This window comes from Mesoplodon densirostris, chromosome 15 (genome assembly GCF_025265405.1).
Source record: "Mesoplodon densirostris isolate mMesDen1 chromosome 15, mMesDen1 primary haplotype, whole genome shotgun sequence".
Lineage (NCBI taxonomy): Eukaryota > Metazoa > Chordata > Mammalia > Artiodactyla > Ziphiidae > Mesoplodon > Mesoplodon densirostris.
The window spans coordinates 51337232-51360468 of NC_082675.1; the positions used below are offsets into that span (position 1 = coordinate 51337232).

At 37.1% G+C, this 23237-nt stretch overlaps 1 protein-coding gene across 3 annotated transcripts in view; it reads right to left on the reverse strand.

The window, feature by feature from the left end:
• Nucleotides 1-23237, reverse strand: part of RPRD1A (regulation of nuclear pre-mRNA domain containing 1A) — a 74678-nt gene that overhangs the window by 41274 nt on the left and 10167 nt on the right. For all 3 annotated transcript variants that reach the window (XM_060119387.1, XM_060119386.1, XM_060119388.1), the window contains one exon: nt 112-241. In XM_060119387.1, the coding sequence (XP_059975370.1) occupies nt 112-241 (130 nt within the window). The remainder of the gene's footprint in view (nt 1-111; nt 242-23237) is intronic.

Below are 23237 nucleotides of genomic sequence, written 5' to 3' on the forward strand. Positions count from 1 at the left end.
AAAGAAATATATACTTTGCTTTTTTATTTTAATGTCTTAAGGCAAGTTTTAGCAAAAGGACACATTAGGCATTTACAACAGGTTACCTAGTACCCAAAACAATTATCATACCTTGAAACATGCTTAAAAGCCTCCACTATAACTGGTGCAAAATCTTTTGTAAACTCTGGCCCCTTCCTTTTGCTGTTCTGAATGACATCATTAGCTAGGTAGAGAAAAGTAAGCTTCCTGTTTGGTTTGGCTGAAAAAAAAAAAAAAATTTAACCTAATTAAAATATCCTCACTTAATTTAGACAAACTTTCTCAATACCTGAATTAAGCAGTTTGAGAACTACGACAAACTTACTAACCTTTGTGTATTATGTTCAACCCTAGCTTCTCATTCTACTACCAAACTTAGCAAGTCATTATTCTTTAAAAGATAACTACTCTGGTTTCTGAAGATCACTCATGTGAGGAAAAAAGAGAACTAAAGAGGCAGAGATAGTCAATGAAATATCTGTTTCCTTACAGTTCTAAGTCACCCAAACCACTTATCCTTGATTAGTCTTTTTTTTCCCAAAACAGAATTATTTATTTACTCCAAATTATTTATTTAATCCAAAATTAAAAAGAAATCGGTGGTAAGGAAATATACTGTTACATGACACAAGATAAAAAGCCTAATTCTATATTAAAAAAAAAAAATCAAACCTTAAAAATAAAAATACTACCACCTCGTGTCGTGCACACGAGCACCACAGGGCCAGGGATGTACCAGCTGTCAGGTGGGCAGGCGGGCGGGGAGGAAGCCAAGGCCACAGCTTGAGGGAGGCCCTGGCCCCTCCTAGCCTGTGTCTGGCAGAGTCGGTGTGAGATGAAGAGACTGTTAAAGGAAACACTGACCAAAACCTCCCGCCCTGTCCAGGCAAGATAGTAACCACCTGCATGAGTTATCTTACAACAGAAGGCCCTGGTTCAGAACGTGGAACTAACAAGTTACCACAAACCAGAAGAATTTGGGAAAGGTCAAAAGAGAGAGGAGATGCCAGTCCATATGTCCTGCCAACCTCCCAGAATCCTTCTCACTGGAATCCATCTTGGCTGAGCGATCCTTGATTGCTAGTCTTTTTTTTTTTTTTTTTTTTTTTTTTGCTGTACGCGGGCCTCTCACTGCTGTGGCCTCTCCCGTTGCGGAGCACAGGCTCCGGACACACAGGCCCCGCGGCCATGGCTCGCGGGCCCAGCCGCTCCGCGGCATGTGGGATCCTCCGGGATCGGGTCACGAACCCGTGTCCCCTGCATCGGCAGGCGGACTCTCAACCACTGCGCCACCAGGGAGGCCCGATTGCTAGTCTTAATTGTTTCCAAACTAATAGTTTTATACACAGAAATCCTCACATCTGACTATCCTGTACTAAATTTTATTAAAACTATTAAACACTACATGAAATACAGCCACTTAAGGTGGTGATTGGTCATGTTATTAAAATGGTACCCTAAATCTTAACTGAATTTATGACTATTTTAATACCCATGTTGATTTAAAACTCAATATTATTGTCAAACAAAATACAAAATGTAAAATAGGTTGAAAGAGATATCACTTCAATCAATTACATATTTTTTGTTTATGAAATAAATATTTGCCAAGCTAACAGAGTAAATGTTAGGGAAACCAAATGGACAAAGTTTAGATTTTTTCCCCCCTTTGGATTACATGGCCTTAAATAACTGATTCATCTTGATAAAAATATGCCCCTACTCACTATATTCTGTGGGTATAGTCATACTCCTAAAAGAGCAGATAAGATTTCACTAATTGCTGACCAGAATCCATTTTTTACTGGTTACAATAAGTGGCATAGTAGTATTGAATATGACTTAAGATTCATATATAAAAGGAAAACCTATTAGTTGAACACAATCTTTTATATTGACTATTTTCATAATACAATTTTACTAGAATTAAAATTGAATCATTCAAAGTTGTACAATTATATTCAGAAACAATATACTTTGTGGCATCCACATTACGATGGTGTAGGGGACTTATGATCAGGACTGATAATCCAGTGCACTATTCATGTGGGCCAGTTTATTGGATTTAAGACAAATATTTGGGCCAGGTGCATTTGGTCCTCAAGATTTGAGTATTCAATTTAAAATTTAACCCACTTTTGAGTTCACATTTTTCTTTTAGGGGAAACTAGCATCCCAACCTTCTCATAAGAAACTGTAAAATACTGAGTCACAACTGATCAGACCTTACAAACCTGTGCCGGCCACTGCATAACCTGGTTTGCCTGTCTAAAGTTGCAGCCCACCAATTTTCGTGCTCTTGAAAGTTGCTGGCATAGAATAAAGATAAGGGAGAGATGGCAATAACAGAGATCAATTTCTGATTCTTCTGGCTTGTCTGGTTAGTCAAGCCATAGAGTATAACTGGTTAAGATACTAGGACCCTTTCCCATGAAAATGATAATAATGGTAACTTTCCCAGTATTCAACCCTATCTTTTTTTTTTTTTGTACCTACCCCTGCCTCTGCCCACAAAAAAACCTCACACAAAGAAAAGGGCTTATTTAATCCAAGTATTAGAAGTATTATTTAATCCAAGTATTTGCCTTCTTAGCATCAAAATGAGTTTAAATACTCAAATCTGTTCTAAGCACTCTCTCTCTCTCTCTCTCTCTCTCTCTCTCTCTCTATATATATATATATATATATATATAAAAGACCTAATTTAATCCATATAATGTAAGGTACCATTATTATCTGCATTTGGCAGTTGAATAAAACTAGACATCAAAATGGTTATCTGCCCACAGTGAAATAGACAGGAAGGGATCAGTCATGATTTGAATCCTAAAAGTCCAACTCCAAAGCATTCCCTCTTTACAACTGGACTATGCCTACTGTCATAAATGAAAGAGGATACTACCTTTAGAGAAGATTTAGTAGCAACTCAACCAAAATATTTTAGAATGTTAGCAGTATTATTCACAACAGCCAAAAACTGGAAGCAATCCAAGTGTCTGTCAAAAGATGAATGGATAAGCAAAAGGTGGTATATACATACAAATAGAATACTACTCAGCCTTAAAAAGAAAGGACATTCTGACACATGCTACAATATGAATGAACCCAGAGGACATCAAGTTAAACGAAACAAGCCAGTCACAGAAAGACATATACTGTATGATTCCATTTATATCAGGTGCCTAGAATAGTCAAATTCAAAGAAAAAGTAGAATGGTGATTGCCAGGGGCTAGGGTGAGGGAGATATGGAGAGTTACTGTTTAATGGGTATAGAGTTCCAGTTTTATAAGAGGAAAAGAGTTCTGGAGATGGATGCTAATGATAGTTGCATAACAGGATAAATGTACTTAATACCATTAAACTTCACACTTAAAAATGATTAAAGCAGTCAATTTTTTGTTATGTTTATTTTACCACAAATATTTAAAAGTATACATTTTACACTGTTTTTAAAAATTTGTGAGCTACTAATCTCTTGAAAATAATTCAGAATCATTTCTGCAATGTACACTAAAGTAAAAATTTTCAAGATTTCAACATACATTTCCCAGTATATTCCAAAGAATGAACTCTGTACCAGGAGCACGGCTTTAGTATGGAATCCAAATACCAAAGCATCATTTTCATTTCTTTCCTTGTGGAACCCAGGCTAAAATATGAGAAAAACTAGAAACTGCCATAAATTATACCCTTCTCCAAATTTTCAGGGAAAAAAGTTTACTTCCATTTAAAACTTTATGTAGAATAATAAACTAATGCAACAAATCACAACAAGCAATTCCAGAAGAAAATCACAAAAATGATTTTCAAATAAATTTTTATAAATTATATATAACAGAGCCATAAATTGTTACTAAGACATGCGAAGTTAACAGAAAGGGCAAACAAGCCATTTCATAATTTCCTAAAGAAATAACTCTATTGGCAACAGAATATAAGGCCAAATAATGGGTCTGATGTAATCAACTTCTACGTTTTTACAGTTCACAGTTTCCTTATAAATACACCTATTTTCTCAATCTTCCATTCAATTTAACTAGCGTTTATTTAATGTTTTGCTATGTGCCAGGGACCATGCTGGGCACAGACCAAAAATAACCTTTCCTGTTCAATCAGGAGTTTGCAAGCACCATACAAACTGGCACATGATAGGTGACATGACTAAGTATGTTAGTTCTCTTTTTTTAATTCTTTCTCTTCACTAATATATGACACCACCTGAGAAAGCAACCATAAATTCAATACTATACCCCCATTAGTCTGTGTGTATACTGCTATGTTTGTACCAATATAAGCCAAGTAAGGACTAGTCAACGTATTGTGAGAAACCATTTTCTTATATCTCACCTCACTGAACTAAATCTTAAGCTCCTGTAGGTACTAAGTATAGCCCTTTTCCAGGGGCTTTGTATATGAATAGGTACATCAAAACAAATAATAATAATAAAATCCGGCTGGCTAATATAAGAGAACATAGTATTACCTAAAAAGTTGAGCATACTCCCCAAAAAGGGCAATACAAGTTTAGTTCATCGCACAAGTAAGAAATGGATACGCAATAATTCACAAACAATTCAAATAAGGATCAATTACAAAGCTTCAGAAAGAAGAATCCAGACTAGTAAACAATAGGAAACAAACTTATTCAAAGGATTACAGAAATGCCATCTAGTCTCACTAATTCACACTGAGGTCATAATCTAGTTTTACTTCTTCATAATCAGAAAGTGATAGGATCATTACTTATTTTCTTACCCTGTTCAGACCATATGCCTACTTGTTTTGATATGATACAGAATATCATAATCTAATTTAATCACTGTGTTTTTATGTAGATTGAAATTTACAACCACAGTAGATGATAATGCTCATAAATATAACAAATAGCTAAAAAAATTTTGTTTTATCTGTAAATACAGGAACCTTTCCAAGGGAAGCATTCTATGTAGAGAAGCAGCAAAAAAATTTAATAAACAAATATATATATATATACATACATGCACGTATACACACACACCAATGAGCATTACTGCAGTTCTTGTAGGACATCAGAAGAAAAGCCATTATCTTGAAACAAAAATCTATTAAGGATTTATTAACAACTGTTGGACAGCCTTATTTATTTATTTCACTGATAAACTGAATCACAGACTAGAAAACATGTTCATATGGATGGATAGGTGGCTGTAAGGCAGAAACTGCTTTAACTTAGTAATATTCTTTGCCACAGAAAATGCATAATCAACAGATGGTTCTTGAATGGATCCTATCGATCCCAGACAGGACAAACAGTTCAGTCAGACACAGATGGCTGCTTCTTAATGGCTGAGGTGGGTGAAAAATGGATAGAGCTGGCATACTCCTGTATCACTGCCAGGATGCCTCACACTTTTGGTAGCCCATTCCTTGCTTAAAATCCTTCAAAGATTTTCTACTGTTCTCCAGATAACATTTTAAATCCTTAACATGAACCAAAGGCCCAAAAAGGTCTGTCTCCACCTCTACACTACTCTCTCTTCATGCCCAACACTATTACTCCTCCAATTTCCCCAACTCCTACCCATGCTTTAGACCGCAGTTAAATGGTTTCCTCTAATTTTTCCCTGACCACCCACTACACATAAGTTAGGCAGCCCTGATATGCTCTCATACCACCTCATATTTTTCCTATGGAGCATTTACTCCAACTATAATTGTTTTTATTTAATCTGGTGCTTCCCAACTAAATTCCATCTAAAGCAACAATTGTCAGTCTCATCTACCAATCTATGGAATCAAGGCCAGCAGCCGATTCATAATTTGCTCAACATTTACTAAATCAATAAATTTTGGCCTAAACCTATGTCTTTAATTATCTGTTCTACTAACTTAGCTTCTGGTCTTAACCTCACCCAGCAGCTGAAAGGAGAACACATGTAAAATTACACTACTTTCAGAAACTTCAACTTCAAATTCTGATTACGGAAGACAAACTTTCTTACAGATCTAGCACTCTTTTTTATTTTCAGTGTATTGAGTTCAAATATTTTCCTTTCCCCTCCTCCATTCTAGAGTTCTCACAAATCATAACCCCATTGAAAAATACACAAGTAGTGTGAAGGGGAAGGTCAGAAAGTACAAATGTTAAGCAATTAAAACCAACTATTATTTTCTACCTGTTATATTGATCAAGATGAACGTCTGACACTAACTAAAGTTGGCAAGAATATGGGTAAGATTATCACCTTTAGATACCTTCAGACATTGTAATTAAAATATAAATTAGTGCAACTTCTTAGAAAAATAATTTGGCAATATCTATGAAAAATGTAAATGCACAAATCCCTTGACCCTGCAAATTTCACTTCTAGAAATTTATCCTATGGGTATCTTCTCATAAATGCACAAAGAAATCACTAAGGATATTAATGATAAAACACAAAAGAGAGAACTAATTAAATCATGGTACATTCATACAATCCAATCCTCTATAGCTGTTAAAAAATGAGACAGATTTATATACAAATATAGAAAGATATCTAATAGTATTGAATTACACACATCCAAACAAACACACACATAGTAGATAGCTTTACTCTGGGGGAAGATCAAGAAAGAATTTGAGGGAGATCAAGAGTTACCAACAAAGAAGTCATAACATGGAAACATATGAGCTATATATTAAATGATTAACTTGAGCCTCCATGCTGAAAAGAGCTTCTGAGTAGTACTGACTTGGTGCTCCACCAACTGACTTTGTCCTGCAAGGGCATTTACCCATGATCTCTCCTGTCTCAATGTCTGGTTTAAAAAAAAACTCCACCTAGGCCCAGACAAATGGACACCTTTCCCATTCTAAAAGGCCCAAGGCAATTCTGCTTCCTCAAATTTTAAAAACCTTCATTTTGGTATACACAACAAATGAATTCTTAAAATCTTTTTTTTTTTTTTTTTTTGCAGTATGCGGGCCTCTCACTGTTGTGGCCTCTCCTGTTGTGGAGCACAGGCTCCGGACGCACAGGCTCAGCTGCCGTGGCTCTCGGGCCCAGCCGCTCCGTGGCATGTGGGATCTTCCCAGACTGGGGCACGAACCCGTGTCCCCTGCATCAGCAGGCGGACTCTCAACCACTGCGCCACCAGGGAAGCCCGAATTCTTAAAATCTTGAAAAGCACAAACTTCATCCTGGACCATTACACCACTATGAGAGACACTGTGAACTGGAACAGAGTTCTAAAGAATACACATCACAATGTATATTCATATTATGCTTATAGAGTGGAACTGAAACTAAAACTTTTTGGCCTATTAAGAATATCTTTAAAATAATATTGACTAGTTTCTTATGACCTAGGCACTGTTCTAAAAGTTTATTACGTATCTCATTTAGTCTTCAGAACAACCCTACAGGGCTTCCCTGGTGGCGCAGTGGTTGAGAGTCTGCCTGCCGATGCAGGGGACACGGGTTCGTGCCCCGGTCTGGGAGGATCCCACGTGCCACGGAGCGGCTGGGCCCGTGAGCCATGGCCGCTGAGTCTGCGCGTCCGGAGCCTGTGCTCCGCAACGGGAGAGGCCACAACAGGGAGAGGCCACAACAGTGAGAGGCCCGCGTACCGCAAAAAAAACAAAAACAAAAACAAAAAAAACAACCCTACAGAATAAGTTATTATCCCCATTTACCAATGAAAGAAGTAGTAAAGTAATTAAATGCACTCAAAGAAATGCACTGAAATCAATCAACACATACTACAGTCTCTAAATAACATTTTATTAATAAAAGCAGGAACTACATAAGATGAGCCTGTAACGTCTCGTCATGATAGAAAGTAAGAAAGTTATTTTAAAAACAACCAAGGTTGTATCCAAAGGACACAAGCAATGCCCCAAGATGCTGCCACTGGCAAAAGAGTATCAAAAAGAACGACTACAATGGTCTGAAACACAAACAGCTAAAAATCCATAAGTTCATAAAAAATACTTAAAAAAAAAAGGTTGCTGAAGAACTAATTCAGCTGACAAGGGGGAAAAAATAAGCCATTTATCCTCCTTTTCCTGGATGAACTGTATTTCAGAGTCAACAATGGCTGATGAAGAAAGTTCTTATGCAACAAATGCTCAAACTGCAGCATGCCTCAGAACCACTTAGAGGGCTTGTTAATACGCAGATAACTGGTTCCTACCAATAGTTTCTGATGTAGGTCTGGGACAGGACCCAAGATTTTGCATTTCCAACAAATTCCCAGGTGATACTGATGCTGCAGAGGCCTACACTTTTTGAGAACCACTGTTAGAAAAGAATTCTGCATAATAAACACAGAAAGAATAAAAGAACTAGAAATTCATAATTTTGCAACTCCTGGTAAATTAAAATAAGGAGTCTAACCAACCACCATCAGAAGCTGCTAAAATCACTGGGTGAAAGGTGCTGAGGAACTTCATAATGGATTCATAATGATAACAACTGAATCCACTGATCAATCTCATCCCTAAATATAGAACAACTTGACATTAGGTATCTCTTAATGTGATGCAGCAGGAAGTGCATAACACAGGCAATGCAGTATTCTTTGGGAATGACACCATAAGGATGGAATTACCCAAATGCCTAAGGAGGGAAATTCTATAGTCCATGTGACACAGTCTCCTCAACAAGTAAACTACATGAAAAAAATGTGGGGGGAGAGGGGACACAAATTAAAGAGAACTGTTAAACAAATGTCATGAGTGGACCTTTTTGGATTCTACTTTGAACATTAACTATAAAGAGACATTTTTCAAGGAATCTAGAATACTGAACATGGACTAGGTTCAAAAAAAAAATCAAAAATCAAAGTTAAGGGCTTTCCTCGTGGCGCAGTGGTTGACAGTCCGCCTGAGATCGATGCAGGGGACACGGTTTCGTGCCCCGGTCGGGGAATATCCCACAGGCTGCGGAGCAGCTAGGCCCGTGAGCCATGGCCGCTGAGTCTGCACGTCTGGAGCCTGTGCTCTGCAACGGGAGAGGCCACAACAGTGAGAGGCCTGCATACCGCAATTAAAAAAAAAAACAAAAAAAATTTTAATATAAGGCTTAATTTACCTATTATAAATATATACTGACATATCTGTTTTAAATGGTTTGAAGTCTGGGTTTTGCTTTAAAAAAACAAAACAAAACAGGAAAAACAGTAGGTATCAGGGTAGGAAAGATTTAGGTAGATGAAACCAGAAAGGTGTAACGTTAATAACAATGCAGCTGGGTGATGGGTTCATGGAAGTTCAAAATCTTATTGTCTTTACTTATTTTTGTATATAATTTTAAGTCTATCATGAACAGTTAATTTAAAAATTAAATAAAAATTGAGCATAAAAAGTGAAATCTCCTTTCATCTCCACACCCTCACCATGAATGAGTTAATTATTTAGTATGTGTATCCTTTTCAGACCATTTAATGTGCCTTTGCAAATACTATATACTTATTCACAGATACACACATACACAGAATTTTTTCTTCAGTAAGATCATGTTACACATAATGTTTTATACACAGTTTTCTTCACACTTCATATATCCAAAGTATTTTTGTGTTCATAAACAGATCTGTTACAAACTCTCTTTAAGAGCCTCATTCTTTTTAATAACTACTTAGTCACATGATATATATATATATATATATATATATTATATATATATAAATTGTTTCAAATCTTTAATACCTTTTATGTTTGTAAACCTGAGCAAGTATTTCTATGGGATTCTGACAGGCAGAGGTGATAGGTTAAAAGGTATGCAGTTTAAATTTTGTCAGATATTGTCAAGTTGCCCATCAAAAAGGCCAACTGTTTGAACTCCTACCACATGAAAATGCTCATTTCCCAACATCAACATAATACTATTAATATTTAAGATCTTTGCCAACCTCTCGGGAGTAAAATGATCCTGTTTTTATTTGCAATTCCCTATATATTACTAAAGCTGATTTCTCAGTTATTTATATTCCTTCTTTTGTAAATTGAAGGAATTCAATTCAAGTTCCCCACTCACATCATTTTCCCCATTTTCCTACTGAGCTGTTTGTTTTTTATCAACTCACAGGAGCATTTTATATGTTATGCATGTTAGTTTTTTCCTGTTTTAGGTAGTGCAAGTATTTTCTCCAAATCTGTTGCTTAAATTAAAATTTGATATTTTCTGCATTCAGGGATTTTATAACTTTATGTAGCCAAATCTATTTCCTATATGACTCATGGCCTATATTGTATTTAGAAAGTCCTTTCATGATCCAAAACTAGAAATGATTATAAATATGTATTTTTCTTACATGACTCCATAGTTGATTCTTTTCAATGTTATGTCTTTAATTCAACTGGATTAATTCCATATGATATTAGTTAGGAATCTAAGAATCATTTATTAATATTCCATCTCTCATCACATGAGTTTCAAGTGTCTAATTTACCAAATGCCCACATAAAATAGGTCTTCTCACAAATCTCTACTCTGTTCCTCTCATATATATATTTCTCTTCCTCTACCAACATCATACTCTTCTAATTTCAATGTCTTTACAGTCTGCGTGGATACCTAAAAGGGCACACAACTTCCATTATTGTTTTCCCTTCAAAACTGTCAAAATTCACAAGACAAAGATTGCCTTGGCTCTTCCTCCACATTCACTTTTCCCAATGATCTATAGAATTAGTTTTAAATTTCTTACAGACTGACCTGAATTTACAGATTAATCTGGGAATATCTGACCTCTCTGCAATCAATTTTTACTTAGCAGTTTTACATACTACTGTACTTTAAAACACAACAAATGTATGTTTTAAACCGATAAAAAGTAAAATTTAGTGTTTAGCATACACTTACATTAAAATAAGCTTGTTAAAATACTAACACAACAGGTAAACCTGAAAATATCCTATAATATCAAAGACAAGAAAATAGTGGTAGAAAACACTAGTCTCAGAGTTCCAAATGATGTGTACCAATTCCAATATAAAGCCCAATTTGTAGAGGACTTCTTCTGAGAAGATAGAGCTGACATACTTTTCCCTATTCCTCCTGCAAAGCACAACTACAAATCCTAGACATTATAAATAAACCAAACATAGGAAAAGAAAAGGCAGCAGACTGGCTAGGGACCTTGGGAGTTCAACACGAGGTGAGTTCCCAGAGTTTTCATTTTGCCTCATATATCTCAGATTCAAAGTTGAAGAGGCCAGCAACCCAGAAATCCTAACAGGTGCAGATATAAAAAGTTCCAACAAAAGCCTTCTCACTCTTGTCAAAGGAGCAGGAAAAGGGCAGCCTAGCAAGACAGAAAACTTTTAGAAAATACCCTATCTACTCCAACCAAACACACCACAGAAAGGAAAAGAGAAAAAAGAAAAATCTGTGACCCCATTTACATCCATGCCAGCAAAGGCTGTAATGTGGAACCCCAACACCTCTCCAGAGTAGTGTCAGAGAAGGCAAAGGAGGGAGCCTGGACTTCCACCCCACTCAGCAGTAAGGAGGCACTCCTCACTGGGATGGTGTCACAGAACGCCTAGTGGAAAGTCAGCACCTCCACCGTGGCCCAGCAACTCTGTGGTATCAATGGAAGTCTCGTGGGGAGCCAGAACTCCCACTCACACCCAACAGTAACAAAGAACACCTCCTTCCCCTGATGGGGTAGTGTCAGAGAAACCCAGCTTAAACAGGATTAAGTAAGGTCCAGAGTCTCATAACATAATACAAAAAAATCTATGGATAAAGCAAAATTTCCATCATACCAAGTACCAGGAGGCTCTCAAACTGAACCAAAAAAGTCAGTCAATAGATGCCAACACTAAGATGACAGAGATTTGAGAATTATTGACAAAGATTTTAAGGTAGCCATCATAAAAATGCTTCAACTAGCATATGCAAATATGTTGAAAATACAAAATTTGTGGGATAAAGCTGAAGCAGTGCTGAGAGAAACTTGCAGCACTAAATGCACACACTAGAAAAGATGAACAAGTCTAAAATCAATAATCTAAGCTCCCACCTCAAAAACCTAGAATAAGAACAAAATAAACACAAGGAAGCATGAGGAAATAATAAAAGTAAAAAAAAAAAAAAAAGAAATTGACACATAAAAATTTTAAAAAAGCTGCTTCCCCCACCCCAGTTTTTTGAGATATAATTGACATACAGCACTATATCAGTTTAAGGTGTACAGCATAACGGTTTGGTTTACATACACTGTGAACTGATTACCACAGTAAGTTAACTATCATCCCATATAGACTCAAAAACAAAAAGATAAAAAAATTTTCTTCTTGTGATGAGACCTCTTAGGCTTTATTTTCTTAACACTGTCATATATATCATACAACAGTGTTAATTATAGTCATCCTGTTGTACATTACATCCCTACTACTTATTTATCTCAGAACTGTTAGTTTGTACCTTTTGACTACCTTCTTCCAATTCCACCTCCTACACCTCAACCTCTGGCAACCACAAATCTGATTTCTTTTTCTGAGTTTGGGTTTGTGGCTTTTTTTTTTTTTTTTTTTTAAGATTCAACATATAAGTGAGATTGTACAGTATTTCCTTCTCTGATTTATTTCACATAGCATTACATCCTCAAGGTCCATCCACATTGTTAAAAATGGCAGCATTTCCTCACTTCTTTAAGGCTGAATGATATTCTGCTGTGTGTGTGTGTGTGTGTGTGTGTGTATATATACCTCACAACTTCTTTATCCATTCATCTCTCGATAGACACTCAGGTTGTTTCCATGTCTTGGCTATTATATCAGTTGTATTTCAATATATTAGGAATAAATATGAGAAAAATAAAATTAAAAATATAATATCCCTTTAAATTGCTCAAAATAATTGAAATACTTAAGTGTAAATAAAACAAAACACGTACAGGACTTGTATGCTGAAAGCTACATAATACTGATAAAAAAAGTCAAAGAAGATCTAAATAAATGGAGAAATATACCATGTTCATGGATTAGAAGATGTTACATAATAAAGAGGTCAATTTTCCCTAAACTGATATGCAGGATTAATGCAACTCTTATCAAAATCCCAGCAAAATAATTTTTATTGATATAGACCAGATTATTCTAAAGTCTACAGACACAGGCAAAAGAACCAGAGTAGCTAAAACAATTCTGCAAAGGAATACAGTGGAAGGAATCAATCTACCCAATTTCAAGACTTATCATATAGCTATCAAGATTACCTGTGGCATTGGTGGAGGGAGACACACATGGATCAAGGGAATAGGACAGAGAACCCAGAAACAGACTCACACAAATACGCTCAAGTCAATTTTGACAAAGGAGCAAAGTAATTCAATAAAGGAAAGACAGCCTGCCTTTTCAACAAATGGTGCTGGAGCATTTGAACCTTGACCTAAATTTCACACCTTATATAAAAATTAACTCAAAATGGATCATGGACTTAAATGCAAAACTATAAGTATTTTAGAACAAAACACAGGGAAAAAAATCTTTGGAATCCAGGGCTAAGCAGAGTTCTTAAACTTGACACTAAAAGCATAATGCATAAAAGAAAAATTCAATAAACTAGGGTTAAGTAGGGGTGTGCCGGGATTGAGGTGGATGTGGCTATTAAAAGGCAACATGGGGCCTCCCTGGTGGTGCAAGTGGTTGAGAGTCTGCCTGCCGATGCAGGGGATACGGGTTCGTGCCCCGGTCTGGGAGGATCCCATATGCCGCGGAGCGGCTGGGCCCGTGGGCCATGGCCGCTGAGCCTGCGCGTCCGGAGCCTGTGCTCCGCAGCGGGGGAGGCCACAGCAGTGAGAGGCCCGCGTACCGCAAAAAAAAAAAAGGCAACATGAGGGTTCCTCGTGGTGATGGAAATGTTCCATATTTTGACTATATCAATGTCAACATCACAGTTATGATGTTTTGCAATATATATAATTATAGAGATTTTATTTTAAACTAGTTTTCCATGATGCCATAATTGGGGGAAGCTGGAAATGGGTAAACAGGACCTCTCTGTATTATTTCTTACAACTGAGTGTGAATCTGTATTTATAGAAAAATAAACAGTATTTTCAAAAATCTCATGTTAAGTCCTCTAGTTTTGAAGCTAAAAAATCACTACAAAAGCACTCCCAGAAGAGGGTGGTTGAAACAAAATCCAGTGTTCACTCTACATATTTATTTATAAACATTAATATCAATTTCAGTGACTTAACTCCAAAAGAATATGAAAGCTAAAGCTTTAAAAATGAAAACAATTACTACATTAACCTAGGCAAGATAGAGATGAACTAAAAGAAAATTAATGCAAAACACCCATGGTCTCTGTTAATCTGAGAACAGCTCTCAAACTTTCTGGTTTCAGGACCCCTTCATACTCTTACAAATTCTTGAGAACCCCAAAAAACTTCTGTTTATCCACCAATACTTACCTTATTAAAAATTAAAACAGAGGCATTCTTAAGACATGCGCTAGTTCATTTAAAAGCAATTTTTAAAATTATATGTTAAAATAAATAACATTTGTTTAAAAACTATATTTCCACCAAAAGAATTTTAAGTGAGAGGAGTCATACTGTTTTACTTTTTTGCAAATCTCCAGTTCAGCAGAATACAGCTGGATTCTCATATCTGCTTCCCTATTAAACATACCACAATATATTGTTTTAGTAAAAGTAATGTAAAAAAAAAAGCAGACCACACCCAAATACAAACTTGGTAAGAGAAAAGTGTTTTAACAGTCTTTACAGATAATTGTGGATATTCTTTGAAACTACACCAAAATCCAACAAGTTGTAGTTTTTAAAAAGATTCTAAATTGTAATATGGAATCTGAAAACATATCAATGAACTGCTAAAACCCTCTTACATTAAAATACTTTAAGCTACCATGCTCTTTGAATGGATCTTTGACTCCTGTATAATTTTGTAACATCATGCATAAGTCTTTTGAAAAATACTGGTTTGCTGAGTTACACAAACATTCCAACTGCTGAAACATTTTATTAGACAATATAAAAAAATCACATTTGTAAGTATCACTATTGATTTCACTGGAAAAGTGTTTAAAAGCATTGGGAAGCTGTCAGGCTCATGAAGGCACATTTGAGTTTTTCAAAATTCTAATTTTTGCTGGAAAACTTGAATTTTATAATGGGCAACAAATACTGCCAGTTGTCTTCCTTGATGAAACAGGTTCATTATATTCATTTTTTGAGAAAACATCTGCCAAATATCTGTGTCTGAATAATCACAGTTTCTCTTGTCATTTTTTCAAATAAAATGGTGCTCTGTGAAAAAAGCATCTGGTTTAGCTCACAACTCAATCACACAAGCGTATTTCCTCCAGAATGTTCAGTATACGGTACTTTATGTAGACTTCTCATTTTGTCACACAGATTATTAAAAAGATATGTAATCACCTCTAATGCGATACTCAATAGTCAAAGACTGACAGCTTTTCCCCTAAGATCAGGAAAACGAGAAGGATGTTCACTTTTACCACTTTAATTCAACACAGTATTGGCACTTCCAGCCATAGCAATTAGGTAAGAAAAAGAAATAAGACATCCAAATTAGAAAGGAAGAGGTAAACTTATCTCTGTTCACAGATGTTACTTGTAAAAAACCCTAATGAGTCCAAAAAAACTGTTAGAGCTAATAAATGAATTCAGCAAAGTTGCAGAATACAAAACATTCAAAAATGAATTGCATTTCTATAGATTAACAATGAATGATCCAAAAAAGAAACTAAGAATTCTACTTACCATTATATCAAAAAGAATAAAATATTTAGGAATAAGTTTAACCAAAGAGGTGTAAGATTTGTACACTGAAAACTATAATAAGAAATAAAAGAAGATACAAATAAATTGAAAATCATCCCATTTTCACGGATTGGAAGACTTAATATTGCTAAGATAACACTGCTCAAAGCAACCTACAAATTAAATGCAATCCCTATCAAACTCCCAATGGCATTTTGGTAGAAATCGAAAAACCCATCTTAAAATTCATATAGATTCCCAAATGATCCCAAATAGCCAAAACAATATTTAAAAAGAAAATTAAAATTGAAAGACTCATACTTACTGATCTCAATACTTACTAGAAAACTATCGTAATCAGAATAGTGTAGTGTAGGCATAAGGACAGACATATAGACCAATAAAATAGAAGAGCGAGCCTAGCAAAAAACTCTTGCATATATAGTCATCACTAGTCATTATGGAACCGCAAATTAAAACCACAGATACCACTCCATTACGATTAGAATGTCTTTTTTCAAAACAAAAAAGAAAAAAACAAAATAACAGGCACTGATGAAAACGTGCAGAAATTGGAATCCTGGTGCACTGCAAGTAGGATGTAAAATGGCACAGCTAGTATGGAAAACAGTACAGTTGTTCCTCAAAAAATTAAATACAGAGAGCTTTCCTGGTGGCACAGTGGTTAAGAATCTGCCCGCCTATGCAGGGTACATGGGTTCGAGCCCTGGTCCAGGAAGATCCCACATGCCGCAGAGCAACTAAGCCCATGCGCCACAACTACTGAGCCTGCCTGCGTTCTAGAGCCTGTGAGCCACAACTACTGAGCCCATGTGTAGCAACTACTGAAGCCCACGCACCTAGAGCCCGTGCTCTGCAACAAGAGAAGCCACTGCAATGAGGAGCCCGAGCACCACAACAAAGAGTAGCCCCCGCTCGCTGCAACTAGAGAAAGCCCGCGCGCAGCAACTAAAGACCCAATGCAGCCAAAAATAAATGAGTAAAATAAATTTATTAAAAAAAATTAACATCGAATTACCATATGATTTACCAACTCCACTTCTCGGTACATGCTCAAAAGAAGAAGGGACTCAAACAGATATCTGTACAACCATGTTCATACCAGCATTATTCACAATAGCCAAAAAGTGGAAGCAACCCTAATGTCATCAACAGACAAATAAATAAAATGTGGTATATACATACAAGAGTATTATTCAGCCTTTTAAAAGGTAAGAAGTTCTGACACATGCTACAGCCTGGATGAACCTTGAATATATTATGCTAAGTTAAATAAGCCAGTCACAAAAGAATAAACTGTATGATTTCACTTAAATGAGGCAACTAGAGTAGCTGAATTCAAACTGACAGGAAGTAGGTGGGTGGTTGCCAGGTGCTGGGAGAGAAAAGGGAATTATTGTTTAATGGGAATGGAGTTTCAGTTTGGGAAAATGAAAAAAGTTCTGGAGGTGGATGGTGATGACGGTTGCAAAACAATGTGAACGGACTTAACTGCACTGAACTGTACACTTAAAAAATGGTTAAAATAGTAAATTTATATTATGTATATTTTACCACAATAAAGAGAAAGAAAAAAAAGGTTAAAACGTTAAATTTTATGTTATGTATATTTTACACAATGAAAGAAGTGCACGTGCACACACACACACAGAGACACATGCACTCAAGGGTCAAGATTTAACAAAATTAGTCCTCTGAGCTACGGTGATGAGCACTGTCAGGTAAGTGATTTTTTTTTTTTTTTTTTTTTGCTGTACGCAGGCCTCTCACTGTTGTGGCCTCTCCCGTTGCGGAGCACAGGCTCCGGACGTGCAGGCTCAGCGGCCATGGCTCACGGGCCCAGCCGCTCCGCGGCATGTGGGATCTTCCCGAACCGGGGCATGAACCCGTGTCCCCTGCATCGGCAGGCGGACTCTCAACCACTGCGCCACCAGGGAAGCCCAGTGATATATTTTTTAAGCTGTGAACGTGTGGTGTGAAAAATACAATGATTACTGGTACAGACTGGTGTCTCTGCCTTGACTACTCATTAGACACTACCAGTTTTCACCCACCTTTGCTTTTACACCACCACAGAACATGCCAACACAGTGAAAAGGGCCAGGGGAGAGAGAACATCTTAGTAGTACTATGAAAACATTTTTTACCTTGTCCCATATGCCTCTTAAAAGGGTCTTGGTGATCCACCAAGGGGGATCCAGTTACCACACTTTACGAACCACTTCTCTAAAGATGGATAAATATGGCAAGAGCAGAAGAATATGATAGAGTGAAAAAGCTGGAAATTTTTCAAGTCTTTCTCTCAATCAGGTAAATGTTTATAAACGTAGTTCAATATTTGCCTTAAGATGTCAGAAGTTCCAAATTCAGGCACTACGCTTAAAAAAAACAGGAAAACATTCTGTAATACTCCTTCTAGCTCTAAAAGTCTCAGATTCTATATACTTTGCAACATTCATTCAGTAACTCACTCAACACACACTTACTGTGTATCTACTGTATGCTACGTTGAGGAAACAAAGGAATAGGCTCAGTCCTCCAGTAATTAGAAACTCAACACAGAACCACTAAAATACTATATGTTAAATGCTATAATAATAGCAATAAAAAGTACATGGAGGTGACACCAGATAAAATGTCAAGAATAAAGAGAACTGACAAATGTGAAGATAAGACCATTGAAATAGAGTCTGGGGAGCAGAAAGAAAAAGAATAAAGGCAAGAGAACAGAGTGAAATGGACCTGTGGGACACCACCAAGCTAACAAACACATATTATAGGAGTCTGAGAAACAGAAGAGGGTGCATAAAGAATATTTGGAGAAATAATGGCCAAAAACTCCCCAAATTTTAAAAAAGGCATGAATCTACGAATCTAAGAAGCTCAATGAACTCCAGGTAGGAATAACTCAGAGACCCACACTGAGAAACATTATAATCAAACTGTCCAAAGACAAAGACAAAGAATTTTTGAAAGCAGCAATTAGCGACTCATTGTCATGTAAACACAAGGGAGCCTCAATAAAATTAACCATTTCTCATCAAACTGTGGAGGCCAGAAGGCTATGAGATGCCATATTTAAACCCCTGGCGGTGGGGGTGAGGTGGGGAATGTCAATCAAGAATTTTAAATCTGGCAAAACTACCCTTCAATACTGAAGAAGAAATTAAGACATTTCAAGGTAAACAAAACCTGAAGGACTTTATTGGTAGTAGATGTCTCCTACAAGAAATGCTAAAGAGAGTTCTTCAGACTGACATGAAAGGACACTAGATCGTAACTAGAAGCCATATAAAGAAATAATGAACATCAGTAAAGTATCTACATAAGTAAATATAAAAGCCAGTATGACTTTATATTTTGGTTGGTAACTTCTCTTTTTGTTTCCTATGTGAATTAAAATAGAAATGTATAAAATAAGTCTGATGATGGGCACACAACATATATAAGATGTAGTTTGTGGGATTTCCCTGGTGGTCCAGTGGTTAAGACTCTGTGTTTCCAATGCAGGGGGCCCAGGTTCAATCTCTGGTCAGGGAACTAAGACCCCACATGCTGCATACCGCACATGGTGCACCACGCAGCCAAAAAAAACAAAAAACAAAAAATGTAGTTTGTGACAACAACAATATAAAGACACATAAAAGTGCAATGTGTTTATATCACCTTTTTTTATTTTTATTTTTATATTTTTATTTTTATTTATTTATTTTTTTGGCCACACTGTGAGGCTTGTGGGATTTTAGTTCCCCCATGAGGGATCGAACCTGTGCCTTTGGCAATGAAAGCCCGGAGTCTCAACCACTGGACCGCTGAGTAATTCTCTATATCATCTTTTTTTTTAATTGAGAGAAAGTTCACATTACATTAAATTAACCATATTAAAGTGTATAATCCAGGAGCATTTACCATATGGTTGTGCAACTATCAACTACATCTATTTCCAAAACACGTCTGTTACCTCCAAAGACAACCTCATACCCATTAAACAGCCATTCATTTCCCATTACTCTTCTCCCCCCAGTCTCTGGCAATGACTTTCTCTCTTTGTGGATTCATCTATTCTATTGGTATTCAACAGATATTTCATATAAAATGAAATCCTACGATATGTGACCTTTTGTGTCTGGCTTCTTTCTCTTCATTTTTTCTTTTTTTCTTTTTGGCTGCTGTTGGGCCTTCGTTGCTGCACACAGGCTTCCTCTAGTTGCAGCAAGCAGGGGCTACTCTTCGTTGTGGTGCTCGGGCTCCTCACTGCAGTGGCTTCTCTTGTTACGGAGCACGGGCTCTAGGTGTGCAGGCTTCAGTAGTTGCGGCGCGTGGGCTCAGTAGTTGCAGCTCATGGGCTCTAGAGCATGGGCTCAGTAGTTGTGGCACACTGGCTTAGTTGCCCCGCAGCACATGGGATCTTCCTGGAGCAGGGATCGAACCCATGTCTCCTGCACTGGCAGGAGGATTATTAACCATTGGACCACCAGGTAAGTCCTCACTTCATATGTTTTTGAGGTTTATCCACATTGTACCATGAATCAGTATTTCATTCCTTTCTATGGCTGAATAATATTCCATTGCATGGATATACTACATAAATCTATTCATCCACTAATGGACGTTCAGGTTGTTTCCACCTTTTGAGTACTGTGAATAACACTGCTATGAACATTCTTGTATAGTATTTGTTTGAATACCTACTTTCAATTCTTCTGAATATATACCTAGGAGTAGGATTACTGCAAGAGTGCTAGTAAAAGATGAGGAGCTGGGCAGTGGGATGGGATAGCAGAGACAAACAGAATACTGCTAAAATAGCAATAAAAAAGCTGCAGGGCTCCCCTGGTGGTGCAGTGGTTGGGAGTCTGCCTGCCGGTGCAGGGGACGCGGGTTCGTGTCCCGGTCCGGGAGGATCCCACATGCTGCAGAGCGGCTGGGCCGGTGAGCCGTGGCCGCTGAGCCTGCGCGTCCAGAGCCTGTGCTCCGCAACGGGAGAAGCCAGAGCGGTGAGAGGCCCACGTACCGCAAAAAAAAAAAAAAAGCTGCAGGTGAGGCATGTATAAAGAGAGGGGTCAAGATAATCTTGAAGTTCTGAAATTAGGCAACTGGTAGACAGTAATTCCTTTCACTCAGATAGGAAATACAGGAAGAGTAACAGGGAAGTGGGACAAGAGTGGGGAAAGCTGACAAAGTGTTGCATCGTACATGCTGAGTTTGAGGTGCTCAAGAAATACAGTGACACTGAGACTGCTAAAAAAAAAAAGAATATTGAATCATCAGCATATTAATGGAAGAAAGCAAAAATTACACCTAAAGTGTCAATTATAAATATATAAAGTGGGACTTCCCTGGTGGCACAGTGGTTAAGAATCCACCTGCCAATGCAGGGGACACAGGTTCAATCCCTGATCCGGGAAGATCCCACATGCTGCGGAGCAACCAAGCCCATGCACCACAACTACTGAGCCTGTGCTCTAGAACCTGTGAGCCACAACTACTGAAGCCCGCGTGCTACAACTACTGAAGCCCACGCGCCTAGAGCCCGTGCTCCTCAAAGAGAAGCCACTGCAACGAGAAGCCTGTGCACTGCAACGAAGAGTAGCCCCCACTCGCTGCAACTAGAGAAAGCCCGCACACAGCAATGAACACCCAACGCAGCCAAAAAAATTAATAAAAGTAAATTTTAAAAAATTTTAAAAATAAAATATACAAAGTGAAATTATTCTTAATCATTAAGTGTTTTCTATGTGCTAGTTATAGCATATCAACTGCATTTTAAAAATTCTAAAACAATAACTTGGATTAAATCCACATTAAGTATTAGTTGATTTACTAATTAAATTGTTGTAAATCTGGATTATGTATACATTACTCAGGGTTTTCCAGAGAAACAGAACTAATAAGGTGTGTGTGCATGCACAAAGATATTATAAGGAGCTGGTTCATGTGATTATAGAGGCTGCCAAGTCCCAAGATCTGCAATCAGCAAACTGGAGACCCACGAGAGCTGATGGCATAGCACTTGTCAGAAAGCAGACTCAAGATCCAGGAAGAGCCCATGTTTCACTTTAAGTCCAAAGGCAGGAAAGAAGGCAGTCAGGCAGGACAAGTTTCCCTCTTACTCACAGAAGCGTCAGCCTTTTTGTTCTATTCCAGCCTTCAACTGACTGAAAGAGGCCCGTCAACATTAAGAAGGCCAACCTGCTTTACTCACTCTACAGATTAAAATGTTTTATCTCAGCCAGAAACATCTTCACAGACATACCCAAAATACTGTTTGACCAAATATCTAAAGCCACCTGTGGCCCAATCAATTTGACACATAAAATTAACCATCACAAGTGCTCTTCAAGATAACTCATGATTTTCTACTAAGAAAACTGAATTTTTTGGTAGTTCAGGAAAAATATGGTCCTTAAATACGCAGACCTCCTTGTTTAAAAGAATAATCTATAAAATAGAATACCGTACACATTATGATTTATTCCAATACTAAAGAGATGAAAACAGCATGTTGAATTAAATAGACAAGGGTTTTTTGTCATGTAGTTGATTTGCAATGTTGTGTTAATTTTTGCTATACAGCAAGGTGATTCAGTTATACATATATATACATTCTTTTTTATATTCTTTTCCATTATGGTTTATCACAGGATAGTGAATATAGTCCCTGTGCCATACAGTAGGACCTTGTTGTTTATCCATTCCATATATAATAGTTTGCATATACTAACCCTAAACTCCCAGATCCATCCCTCCCCTGCCCCCCTTAGCAACCACAAGTCTATTCTCTAGGTCTGTGAGTCTGTTTCTGTTTCACAGATAGGTTCATTTGTGTTATGTTTTAGATTCCACATACAAGTGATATCATACGGCATTTGTCATTCTCTTTCTGACTTACTTCACTTAGTATGACAATCTCTAAGTCCATCCATGTGGCTGCAAATGGCACTATTTCTTCTTTTTTATGGCTGAGTAGTATTCCATTGCATATATGTACCACATCTTCTTCAACCATTCATAAATAAATATGGTTTTTAAACCGCATGCTTGAAGAAGAATATTCCTTGAATTGGACCAAAATGTCATCACAAAAATCAACCAATGCAAACCATTTTCCCAATTTACAAAAAAACTAAAAACAAACAAACAAAAACTTAATGAATGTAAATGTTTTCAGTTTTAAGTGCTTTTGCATAACGTGACAATCCTTTGACACTTTCTTCTATCATTTAGTGCAAAGTTATAGTTACTGTAAACTTAAATGTGCATTTCGTGATGGTCTTCACAGGGCTTTACAAGGCATCATGAACTAATACCTGAACAAGTTTGAGAACCACTTACTTAAACAATTACAACAAATACATTTAGAATAAGACTGCACGGTTCTCAGCCTAAGAATATTAGCCATCATAAAGATGTAAATTCTCGGGAATTTCCTGGCAGTCCAGTGGTTAAGACTCTGAGCTTCCAC